A 13,045-nucleotide genomic window follows, 5' to 3' on the forward strand; every position below is an offset into this window, starting at 1 on the left:
GAAAATCTTTTTTAAGCCAATGGGAGATATCAATATTTGGATAAGGTGATAAGATTTCAAAAGTAACCAATAATACGAAAATAAAAAAATTTTTTTAAAAATTTTTTTGAAATCTTGTGTCATTGAAGTCATATAACTAATAGTTAGAAGATAAAACCGCTAACCAGATTCATTTTAGTTGCAATGGAAAGCAAGTGGGTCCTGTCAGTACTGACACTGACTAACAGTTCACAAAAAAGTTTAAGATTTGTTAGTGTTCAAAAAAAATTTCGAAAACTTATTTTAAATTCTTAACAGCCATAAATTTCAATAGCTTTCAACGGAAGTCAATAAATACACTCAAAAGTGCCCCCAATGGGAGCACATCTATGATGGTTATGCATTGGTAATCAATAAGATATCACAATGAGTCTTATGACTATTAAGACAACAACAAAAACAGGCAAAAATCAAAAATTCAAAAGAAAAGTGCGAGAAGAACGTGTCGAAGCCATTTCAACCATACATTTTTCTCAGAAATTTTTATCTGTGATCCACTGAATATCTTCTTTAAGCCAATGGGAGATATCAATATTTGGATAAGGTGATAAGATTTCAAAAGTAACCAATAATACGAAAATATCAAAAAAGTTTTTAAAGTTTTTCGAAATCTTGTGTCGTTGAAGTCATATAACCAATAGTTAGAAGATAAAAGCGCTAATCAGATTAAATTTGGTTGCAGTAGGAAGGAGGAGGGCGCTGTCACCCCTGTACTGATTTGCAGTTCACGATAATAATTTTATGATTCTTTAATGTTCAAAAAAATTCGAAAAATGATTTTTTAAGTCTTAACAGCCATTAGCTGTCCCCTCAAAGCACTAGATATGTTCACTTAATGCTCATCTTGGAACATATTGCATTGTTAGTCAATGAATCTATGCCATAGGACTCAAAAAAATAGTAAAACATCAAAAACAAATTAAAATTTTCATTTAAAATTATGAAAACTCAGAATTGGAGCCAAAAAAACATGCGCAATTCCTTGAAAACCATGCTTTTTTGTTCATTGGGCTTCATTTGATTGTAAAAAACGTTTGTCACTCGTTATAAAAAATGACTTGTCTCTAGGTGACTAAAAAAGCAAATAAAGAGAACATTTTTTAAAGAAAAGAGCTTTCAAAAAGAATTCGAATTTTTTTTTATTGTGAACTTCCTATGAGACCAGAACTAGTATTTCTTATCGCCTTTAGTCTTATAGGAACATAAAAATGGTCCGTTTTCTGGCGTGAAATTTATTTTTGAAATACTATTTTTATAGAAAATATTTTAATTTTGAGAAAAATTACAAAGTGAAAAATTACAAAGTGAACAAAACATACCGTGTTCACACAAAACTTCAATCCTCGATAACTCCTCGAAAAAAACAAAAATCAAAAAAATTTTAATTTTGAATTCTACGCTGGACCAGCTTTTTAATGATACCACTCACATTTCTCTACGACGAATATATCGATCGGCCAAAATTGACTGAACAAAAAAAACCGTTTGAGTTTATAGTTCCTCCCCCCCACAAGTGGGGTCGGAACAAAAACTTAAATAATTTTAAAAGTAAATAATAAATTTACGAGAAAAATTGATTCTCACATCAAATTTCTTTTAAAAACAATATAAAAAAATCTGAAGAAAGCGGAAGAAAATGACAGAGGGAGGAGCTCAAAATAGAAAAGAAATAACTAGATGATAACAGTGATACCGTCCATTTCTCTCTGAACCTTTCAAACTTTTTGTGAGTGAAGATTTTTTCAAGTGAAACCACGACTAAAACAAAAAAAAACGAAAAATGTCAAACGAAAGAAAAAAGAAGAATAGTTACGACAAACGAGATTGAATGTTCTGCAACCATTCTTCAGTACTTCGAGACATTTTCCGATTCAATACTTCCTTATCATTTGAATCATCGTCTTTGATTTACAAGCGTTAATGCGTTAATTTTTTTGACCCTTTGCAGTTCTTAGAGTTCAAGATAACGGGCAGAAGCAAACAAATGGGATAAACGTGCCAACTATAGCTAAAGGTATACTATGCATAAATTAACTTCAACCAAAAAATTGATATTTTTTTTATCCACAAACAATTGCGCCAAACTTATTTTTGTTTGCAGACAATTTTTCTCAAAACCTGTCTTCTTGAAGCCTTTGACTTAAGTTGGCTAGAACTTTCACCAACTTCTGCGGAAATCAATCATATTGTGATCAGAGACGTTTGATGTTGGACCAAATTTTGATAATCAAATCGCATGTTTAATTTAATCGTGCTGAACTGCACCAAGACTGTGACATTATGTAGTTGTAAAAAATGTTCTGGCAGCATTTTTCAATTAGTTGTACAATTTTTCCCCTAACTTTGATCAACAGAGCGCACTGTAGATTTTTTCAATTTTGACAAAAGAAAGAAGAGTTTCTGCTGCAGAACAGGAAAAGATTTTAACCACAGAATCTGATCATAAACATTTTACAAATCATGAAATTGTTCATGTGAATTATCGTAATCGCTTCACATTTCACACAAACAAGACACAAAAAGACATAAATAATAATATTGTTTTCATAGTTTCTTTTGAGATTCATATAGAACAATCTGAGATTATGCACGAGAGAATTGTGCCATTCCCCAGTCGACAACGAATGGTTATCTTGCAAGATCTTGCAAGATAACCATTCATCTTGCAAATATGCAAATAAATGGAACATGATCGAACAAGATCAAAATGAGTCGCGAACATTGCTTCCCGTCAATTTTTTTTTACATTGTGATACATAATTACAACCAAAATAGCATCACCTTTGTTTTTTCCGCTCAAACTAAAAATTGAATCAATTTAGAAAAAGAAAGTAAATTGTTTTCCATAGTAGCAAAATAAAAAAATTTGAAGCACAAATTAATGTAAATAAATGAGAGTAACCAGTATTAATACCAACGGCTGTAATAAAATACAAATATCTGGTATAAATTATGTTTCAAATAATCTCTGAAAACTCATTCCACTATATTTTGTCAATAATTTGCGCTAAATGAAAGATAATGCGTCTAAAACAGCCAATGATAGCAGAGCTCGACCGGAACGAACTTGCAAGAATCTTGCAAGATAACCATTCTTCTTGCAAGATCTTGCAAGATAGCCATCGTCTTGCAAGATCTTGCAAGATAACCATTTTTTTGCAAGTTCGTGCAAGATAACCATTTTTTACAAGAATCTTGGAAGATCTTGCAAGATAACCATCTGGCCTTGACTAGGGTTTATACATTTTTTTCGGATAAATTTTTTATTTTAAATGTTGATTTCGAATGCGTTTTTGTAAGAGAAACCGGGATACGCGGTATTTTGAAACAGCTACCAAGTTTCGAATTTTTGGAATGGCAATTTTAACTAACTGACCATCCAGATCCTCTTGTTCCTGCTCTGACATGAATGGTTTTGTCCTCCTGAACAGCTCAACCACTAGAATGGCAGGAGGCAACACAAACAAAGTAGACATCAAACTCACTCCCATCTAAATACAAACTGCGGTTTGTATCTTACGGTATAAACAAAAGTGAACATACAGTATAAGGGCACCCCACAGCAAGGAGCTGAACCATTTTGCATAAATGCTACCCACGCTGCGGTGCGCGACCAAAGACAGTCCTGAGTCTGGTCGCACTATAACTAACCCAGCCGAAATTGAATGGTTATCTTGCATGATAAGCATTTGTCTTGCAAGAATCATGAAAATAACCATTAATCTTGCAAATGTGTAACTAAATGGAACATGATCGAACATAATCAGAATAAGACTAGACCGTTTTTGTTTCAATATTTTGCCATTGTTTTTATTATGATAAAGATTCGAAACGAATATAATATCAATGTTTGTTTGTAAATTGATTGTTTGTAAATGGTTGTTTGTGAAATAATTGAGCGGTTCGAAAGTTTTGCGGAATTATCTATATGTAATTGTATTGCTCAAAGAGTCCTCAAGAATTTAGTCTTAGTTGACTGAATTTATGTTATACCTAAATGAAATACATATATCTGACGTAAAAATTGTTTCAAATTATCTCTTCAAGTTGACTCAAGTGCATTTAGGGCAAGGCGGTAAATGAACGATAATGAATCTATTGCAGCCAATGACAGCAGAGCTCGACCGGAACAAACTCAAAAAAATCTTGCAAGATAATCATAGTCTTGTAAGATCTTGAAAGATAACCTTAGTCTTTCGAGATCTCGCAAGATAGCCATTTTTACATGAGGTTTGCAAGATCTTGCTAGATAAAAATCTGGAACCGACTAGCGCTTGGTCTGAAAAACAAAACAATCAGAGGCCCACCCAGGGTCTGCAAGGGTTAGACGGGGCGCTACCTGCGGACTGGAAAGTCTGATCTTTCTTTTCAAAAAATGATATTGATCCATTTGAAGAGAATTGTTGCTTCTGATCTCCTGGTACTAAGCGTAAATGTTTCTTTGACAGAGTTACTTTTGTCTATGCTTTCAATTTTATTTCCTAAGTCTCATAGTTGAATCCAAAAAATCACTTTAATATACGGATGAGTTTTTTAAAAAAAAACAGAAAAGGTTGAAATTTGCCGCAAATTTCCCTTGTTTTTAAGTATATATTCAAAATGGAAAACATGATTTCTTGGCACCTAAACTAACTTAATAATTTCAAATTAAAATATTCTGTTAAAACAATCAGTAAAACCAAGGAGATCACACCCCGTTAAAAATGAACATTTCGCAAAGTGGGTCTGAATACAGTCCATGAACAACTCGGCATGATCAGAGTCGATTTAGGGCTGGATTATCTGATCTGATCACAGCTGGTTTTTTTTCGCGCACCTGAGCCTGAATACCACCTGAGATTTTTGGAATAATTAGGTAATTTTATTGCTTCAAATTAAAATTATTGACAAGTTTTGTATACATTGTGATATAAAGAGGGTATATACCCCGGCTCAAATCCCAGACCAAAAATGAGTATGTCCAGACTGAAGTTAAGCTATATAAACATATACAGTTCTAGCACTTGTGTTTTGAGAGCACATTCTAACAAAATGTGTACCTTTTTATAACAGCTATTTTCCGCTCCATTTGACCTTCAAACAGTTTTGTGACACATTTTAGAAAACTCATCTGCTTCAAAAAAGTATTTGAAAATATAATGAAGAGATCTTAAACAGAACAAATTCGAGCAACGGTGAACTCGCTTCTAGTCAAAGTTTGTTGCCCAATCAATTGTAACTCCACACCAATTAAAGTTTATGACAGATTGCGGTTTCAGCAGCTTCGTGTATATTTGAAGTGAATTGGACCACTAACCTCTTCCAAGTTGAACTTGATAGGTCCAACCCACACAGCAGTTGAGTCGTCAATAGACTGTTGCATTTGGTAGTACATTGCACTCACACAGAACTCAAGCAATAAAATGCACATGGCACACGAGCATCGCTGACACCTAACAAAAAGAACACCAACTGAATTCAAGTCTAGATACAAGTCTTATAAATAAGTCTGCAAGAATTGGCCAGTCTGCACCCGTACTTAACGCCAAGTCAATATCAGTACTGGGCAAGTCTAATTCCAAGTGTATGTATCAGTACTGATTCAGAGCTATGATCATAACACATTTAAGATTTGTCAGACTTGGCGAAGAATAGGCAAGACTAAGCCAAGTGCAAAAATGAAGTTCCGCGAGAATTAGCAACACATACAAGTTGATTGCCAAGTCCATTAAAAAAATTACTAGCAAAAATTTATGTCTATTTATGCCTATAACATTGCTGGATATTTTTTACTTGTTTGATCACTTTTCATCAGTTCAGAGTTTTATGTATTCGCCGAAAAAAGTCTGTTCCGAAAAAAAATCCATCCTCACTGACGTATCTCTGGTCAGACGTTTTTAAATTTTTGCAATTTTTTATATGCCAATAGTTAAATGAAACAAAACAATTTAAATCTATCGATTGAAATATTTTGATATCGCATTGGAGTATTCATTTCACACCACGATTAGGTAACAACAATGCAATTTAAAATTCATACTGACAACATTTAAAAAAGTTCTCACAATTAGCTGTTCTGAATAATCAGTCAAGATCATCAATTTCTACATTAAACTCCAGTCCTTCAACCTATTTAAAGTTGAATCCATTTACAATTATTGCTGGTTTAATATAGCTTTGTTAAGCTTTACTGCGTTTTGTTGTAACTATTTGTATAACTTTACAAATTGTAATGACAATATCATCGATTCTTGGCATTTAAATAAATTGCAAGTAGTAAGTAGTTGTAGAAGTTTTTACAAAAAAAACATAAATTTCATAATTCAAACTTTTTCTTGATTTTTAGAGAGCATTAATTACCTCATCAATTTTTCTTTACTTTTAAATTAGAGTAAATAAACAACGCCTAATTTATTTTAGAATTTTCAAATGCAGTTTCTCAAATCAGGTTTTAAATTTTGCTACCTTTTAGCAACGATTGAATCTTGGATTTTTGGAGACAGCAAAGGCATTTTCCTCAACCATTTATTTCAAAAACAAATTACCAACGACATTTTACACCATTACTAAGAAGCAGTTATTTAATTTCCAGTTATATTTTGAATTTGAATGGTTAATGTAACGCATTTATTAAAACAATTTTTGCCTTTGGTAACTTGATTGCAATTACTGGTAAGAAAAAAGTCAAATCAGCAAAAATCCACTGCTAGAAGTATAATCACGGAAATAATACACAAATGGCTAGTTGAAGAGTGTAATAAAAACTTTTCGGTTTTGTGTATCTTTGCCCATCTTCTGCAGTCAAATTTTTTGTGACAAAATTGAAATCTGAGATATAAATAGTTTTCATTCGTTATTGCAAGCAACATATCCCTTGCACAAGGACGAGCTGTTTTACAATAACAAAAATTTAGCTGACTTATCCAGCTAAAACAACTGCGGTAGCTTCGTAATCACGCAAACTCAAAATGAAAATCAGAAAATAATAGGTGCAGAAGTTTTTCTCTTTAAAAACTGATTGATATGATGTCATTTTTTTAGCGTATACAAAATTGCATAACCAATGTCTGTTTCCGTTAGGGGCCCTCAAATAACGTTCATTTAAAGTGAAATATACTCTGTTGACGTTATCTTCAAAAAGGATTCATATGCGACTAAAAAATGATGAAGTTATTGAACAAAACTCTTGCTCCACTAAGAGGGAGAAAGGACAAAACACACACCCTTTATTCAAAGTTGCTGGAATTAAAAACTGAAAAACAGATTTTTAGAAAACATGGCGTCATATAGTCTTATCAAAAATTTTTAAGACGAAAAAACATATAGCCAAAACAATTCCGATAGCCACACGAAGCAAATAGTTTATAGTTACTGTTTGGCACAACATAATCAAAACATGCCAAAAAATGATAGCAAATAAAATGAAGTATTCTTTAGTTTTTTGATAAATGCATCAGTATAAAGAGACGCCTATCCAAAAGAAAAAAGCACTAAACACATATTGTTGTACAACTGTTAATTTGTCTGTTTTGCAGATTTTTCAAAGTAAGCAATCGTATAGTTAAAATTCCAGATGTATCATAATAAATTTATCATAATAAAACAAATATAGAGAAACATAACCGACTAACGTCGGGCGAATTGCTCTCAAACGACCGGCGAGCGGTTGGCTTGGTCAGTAGCTACCACGGGGGGGGGGGGTGCACCGGGGGCTGATGGGGGCAGCACTGGGTGGGGGGGGGGGGCAAAAGCGCGGTGGGGGGGGGGGGTGGAGCCAATAGTGGGGGTGGGGGGTCAACAAGGGGTGGGTGTCAACCTCTAAGAACCGCCCCTCACACCATAAGTATAAGTATAAGTCTCCAAGACAGTTTGAGCTGAAACAGACCTGAAAGGCTCTAAGAGCACAAAATGCCTGCTGGGCGCTACCTGTTTATCCCGTTTTTGAGGACGAAAAGTCAAAAGCGTCAGACGAAAAATTGGCCAAGCGAAAAATCGCATAAAAAAAGACCGACAGGACTAATATAATTGCTACAAACTTCGTTTGAGAGCAATTAACAAGAAAAATTAAACTATCGTATAGTTAAAATTCCAGATTTATCAAAAAAATTGTATCATAATAAAACAAATGTAGAGAACAAGAAAAAAAGCAAAAATTTCAATATCAATCAACTTCCGCTAATTTTTTTTGTTTCGGTTGCTTTGATCTTGTTGAAATTACCAGGAGTAGAAACAATCTGAAGGAAGAACCAGCAAAAGGAAATTCGCCAGCCTCTTAAATCGATTGAGATCAGTAAACATGGAAAAATATCAAAGACAAATCAAACTGTGTCAATATCACTTTGAAATTTAAAAACGAGAAAATTTACTTCAAAAAATCTACTGACCACCGAAAACAGTCCCAATGCGCAGAAAACAAATTAAAGTTGTTTACTACAACCTAAAGAACCATTTTGTAAAATGGTTTAAAAAATGCGCCACGAATAAGCTACCAATAAGAGAATTTTGAAGAGGTTGGAAAAACGTTGACTGATTCCTCACTGAATTTTTTGTCCAAAAATCGTGATGACTAATCGAGCCACACTAGATATATAATCTAAATCCTTTTGGCTTGAAGGTTTAAATTTGATGCTGGTTCAATATGACAAGTCTGCTGTGCGTTCTGTGAGTGTATGGAAAGATAGATTACCTGGTGAAGTTGCTCTCGACTGGTCTTGCGAATATGGAGTAGTAGAGGTGTCCGTCGTTGAGTTTCTCTCTAGCCTTGGCAGCAAACATGTACCTGAACTGTTTCATGTTCTCTGGCTCTGTTCTATCTATAGTCCGGTCTATGCTCCCGTCGTCATTCACAAGAGACCACCATCGGTACGCCATGAAGAACGTCCTAGAACAAATGAAGAGTGATTAAAACTGCAAAATTGGGTTTTAGATTCGGTTTTTCGACTTGCACAAGAATGAGGCAAAAAATGAGTGCTCAATAATTTTTTAGCAATCAACTTTTGTCATATGCAAGTCAATTTTTGCAAAATAAAATTCCCTTTATCGTTTTAGATTAAAAAATCAAATAAAATAAAAGCACAACTTGCAGCGAAATAGGAGTCAAGAGATTTTTCCTATGAACAGGAACTGTTTCTCAAAATATTCATTTTTAAAAAATTTTTCTGATCGTAACACCGTATTATTATCAGGATTAATTACATTACAACCAACATGGACGTCAAAAAAGCTGATCGTGACCTTAAGTGACCTATTAGTGCTAACAACACGTCAAAGATCGGTAAATCATTCATGAATTTCTAAGCAGAAAGATCAAGCCACTCATGAAAAGAAAGCGATAAGAAACTCCAAGAACTTATCCAAAAAAACATATCCTGAACTTTGGTCACATTCTTGAAGAAAAAAATTGCTTCATACAAACAAAGATGCAATGAATTTGTAGTTAAAGCAATTTAAGAGCAATGTGCGTCTATTAAATTCGGAATTAAAGCATTAAAGCAAAAAAATGTGCCTTAAATTGCAGTAAATAATCTAAAATATGAAAAAAAAATCGGTGTAAACATCTCCTAATTAGCTTAAATCTAACCAAGCTCCTGAAAATCTTCAAAACACTATCAAAAAAATCTCAATGTTTCGTTAATACAGCGCATTGAAATTTTTCAGGTAATTGGCATTAGTTAAAACAAAGAAAACTCTTTGCGAAAAGCTGTACGTGAAAAAAAAATTTTTTCTAATGAAGAAAAATTTTTACGCCACGATTCTTATCGCACAGGAAAAAATTAGTATCAAAAAGTACATAATCTTTCCTCCAGTTTTCACTGTTTTAATCTTTTCATCACATGTTTCAAGGTCACGCAAACGAAAAATAACATTGCGTATAAAAAATGACATTAAAAAATGGCATTGCACTTAAATTGAAATAAAAAATGACATTGCGCATAAATACATCTAAACACACAGCAATATACAGCAAAAAACGATGAGCACATTTATCATTTGTGACGTGGAAAAAAAAAACAAAAATTAGACATCGGACAACATAGCAAAATACATAGCTGTCTGAATACCTGAACGACTAATAAAACTCATTGATTTCTGAAATCAACCAGAACCAATTGAGGAAAAGTGAGATGGCACATAGTTGCGGTTATATGGATAATTGCTCCAACATTTTTCGAAAATGGGGAAATATATATGCGAGGGTGGCTTTTTCTCTTCAGTCAAAAGTTCACTTTTTGTTTAAGTATCGTAGAGAAAAAAGAAAGACATCATTTTGTAACCCTCGGGATCGAATTTCGATTGATATAAAAATATCAGAATTTTGATGAAAAGAGGATAAGGATGGGAAATTTTTCGAAAAAAAAAATTGATACAGAAAAAACACTGCTTGGGGGGAGGGGTGGGATTGCGTTTGTTTCTATCGAAATTTTAGACAGAAGAAAAAAGAAAAAATTGTAGAAGATTTAGTTAAACTGAATTGAGTTTCTTCAACAACTTTTGCAGTTTAAAGCCTAAAAATTAACCGTTTAAACTATATGACCGAATATATTTTTTTTAAAATTGAAATGTTTTGTATACGTCTATTTGTTTTATATACGTCTGAAAACATTTATAAACGTCTATCTGTTTTCTGTGGATTAAAAAACGTTATGCAAACCAATTTTCTACTGCATCAAAAAGATTTTCTGGAAAATCGAAGACTTCAGGCAATTTAGAGCGCTCATAATAGCAAAAACCAACATTGAAAATATAAAACTAAAAGCAGAAAAATGTTACGTTTTCTAAAATCTACGGTTGTGTTTGCAAATACTTTAATTGTTTCATCAAAAACAACCATTAAAGTAAAATCAGAACTTTACAGAAGTAAAAAATCCGTTTCTATTAATTGAACATCAAATCAAGCGCATTCGTTGTAGAAAATATTAGGCAATATTTTTTTATCATTTTTAATTGTTTTCCTTATAATGTTAGAGCAGATTTTTGAAACTGACTACCACTAAATTAATGAAATACAGAGAAGTTTGAAGTTTAGACAAATTGTGGAATGCCATGATGGAAAAATAAAATACATCACAATAATTTTTCTCTAATGGGAAATTTGTATTTCATTTCTCTGTATTTTGAAATTGAGTGTTTGTTTTTTGTAAAACTAATCTTCTGAAAAACCAGAATTCACTTTGAAAGAATAAGAAATCCTTTTCTTTTTCAGTTCACAAAAAAATAAATTTTCCTAAATCCTGAAAAAAGTTCTTACCTAAAAGAGACAAAAGGTGAAAATGAAAAACTTACTTAGAACCGAAACATAAAACCGAAACATAAAAGCTTAAAAGATAGATATTTCTCAACACTACAACAACGTAAGAGCCTTCAAGATCGCCTTCAAGATCGGGGTTTGCATTTAATAAAAACAAAATTTTGGTTAAGAACTCTAGGTTTTTACAAAACTGCAAGTTTACACCAATACAAAACGAAAAGGCCTATTAGGCTAAGCATCAAATTTCACAAAATTTTTCGGAAAACTTTAAAGAGTTCGTTTCCGATGAATGTATGGGTGAGCGCTTTGGTAAGGTCTGCGGCATTTTATAAGAGAAAGAGAAAGCGAGATAAAAGAGTAGTGTTTTGAATGCCAGACAAAAAATAGAGACAGAGTGCAAAAATTATCAGAAATCTTGAAGAAAAAGAAATTTATTTAGAGAGAGAAATTTTTGATTTGTTACAAATTGTGGCATAAAATATGTCAAACGCCTAAATTTTGGGTTTCCAAACCTCGTTAATACCACGTCTGCAAAATTTTGAAGATTCACTTGTCCAATTATGATCATGAAACATCAAAGTTGACAAAAAAATTTGGTAAAATTTCAAAAAGTGCGTTTCAGATTAATTGTGAATTTAAAAATAAAAGATAGCATTGCGCTAAACAAATTGCGGCAGACCTAAGTTTCCGGGAAAAAAACAATCAAAACATAAATGAACGGTGAACGGTGGCGAGCTCTGAGTAAAGATCAGAATCAAATGCCAAAAACAAATTAAATTTTTGCCTTAGTGGCGAGGTCTGTATTTGTGTTTGTGTTGGTGCAGGCTTCCGTGGGTGCACGTATAGTTGCGCGCTTTTGCAGTGTGTATGTTATTGCAGTGTAGGAGAGAAAGAAAGAGATGGTTAATATGAGCGATATGGTTGTTTCAAAATTTAGACACAAATAGAGGCAGATTATAAGAACTGTCACAAAACGAGAAAAATTATTACATAATCGCCATAAACTGCGGCTTTAAACGTGGCCAATACCGACACTGTGTTTTTAATTTTAGCGATAACTTGTCAGCAAGGCTTAAAAAAAGTACCATTATACTCATGAAACAAAAAAATGGCAAAAGCTTTCGAAAAACTTCTAAAAGTTAACTTCAGATTTTAGTGTCAGATTTAGTATTAGCGTTAGAATGGTTTTAAAAAATCCGCGTCTAATCGTTCAAGAGAAATAATCAAAATCAAGACGAATCAATCGTAAGGAATCTTGAGAAAAGTGAGAAGTCGAAAATAAATAATTTTTTTTGTTGTCGGGATTTGTATTTGTGTGTGCAAGCTTGTTTGGGCCTATATTAGTGTCTGTGTGTTTGTAATGCGCTTGGTATATATGGGTAAAAAAAGAGGGAAAGATAGTGAGAGAGAGAGAGAGAGAGAGAATGAGCGAATAAGACTGAGATAGTTAGTTCTTTTAAGTTTTGGACACAAATAGAGGCAGTAGAGTGCAACAACTCTCAGATATCGTGAAAAATTTAGAAAATTACTTTTTATGTGCTAGCATTTCCTAAAAATAAGACCAAAGCGAGCACTAAAAGCTTTTAAGTCTCTATTTTTTGACGCCTTATGATCATGTAAAATTAAAAATTTACACTTTAAAGTTTCATAATTACAGTTACCGATACAACTGCCTTAAAAAATCAACGCCTGATTCTGTTAGCAAAAAACTAAAAAAACCTAAATGAACAGTGAGGAAACTTGAGTATTGGTCATTTTAAAAAAAATGGAAATTTAAAA

At 32.9% G+C, this 13,045-nt stretch overlaps 1 protein-coding gene across 1 annotated transcript in view; it reads right to left on the bottom strand.

Moving 5' to 3' along the window:
- Positions 1-13,045, bottom strand: part of LOC142341222 (uncharacterized) — a 297,980-nt gene that overhangs the window by 117,778 nt on the left and 167,157 nt on the right. Inside the window, exons 49-51 of the mRNA XM_075392141.1 lie at positions 8,705-8,899; positions 5,336-5,471; positions 3,416-3,530 (exon numbers count right to left, since the gene is read on the bottom strand). Coding sequence (XP_075248256.1) covers positions 3,416-3,530; positions 5,336-5,471; positions 8,705-8,899 — 446 coding nt within the window. The remainder of the gene's footprint in view (positions 1-3,415; positions 3,531-5,335; positions 5,472-8,704; positions 8,900-13,045) is intronic.

The sequence above is a fragment of the Convolutriloba macropyga genome, chromosome 6 (genome assembly GCF_964194025.1).
Source record: "Convolutriloba macropyga chromosome 6, txConMacr16.3, whole genome shotgun sequence".
NCBI classification, from domain to species: domain Eukaryota; kingdom Metazoa; phylum Xenacoelomorpha; order Acoela; family Convolutidae; genus Convolutriloba; species Convolutriloba macropyga.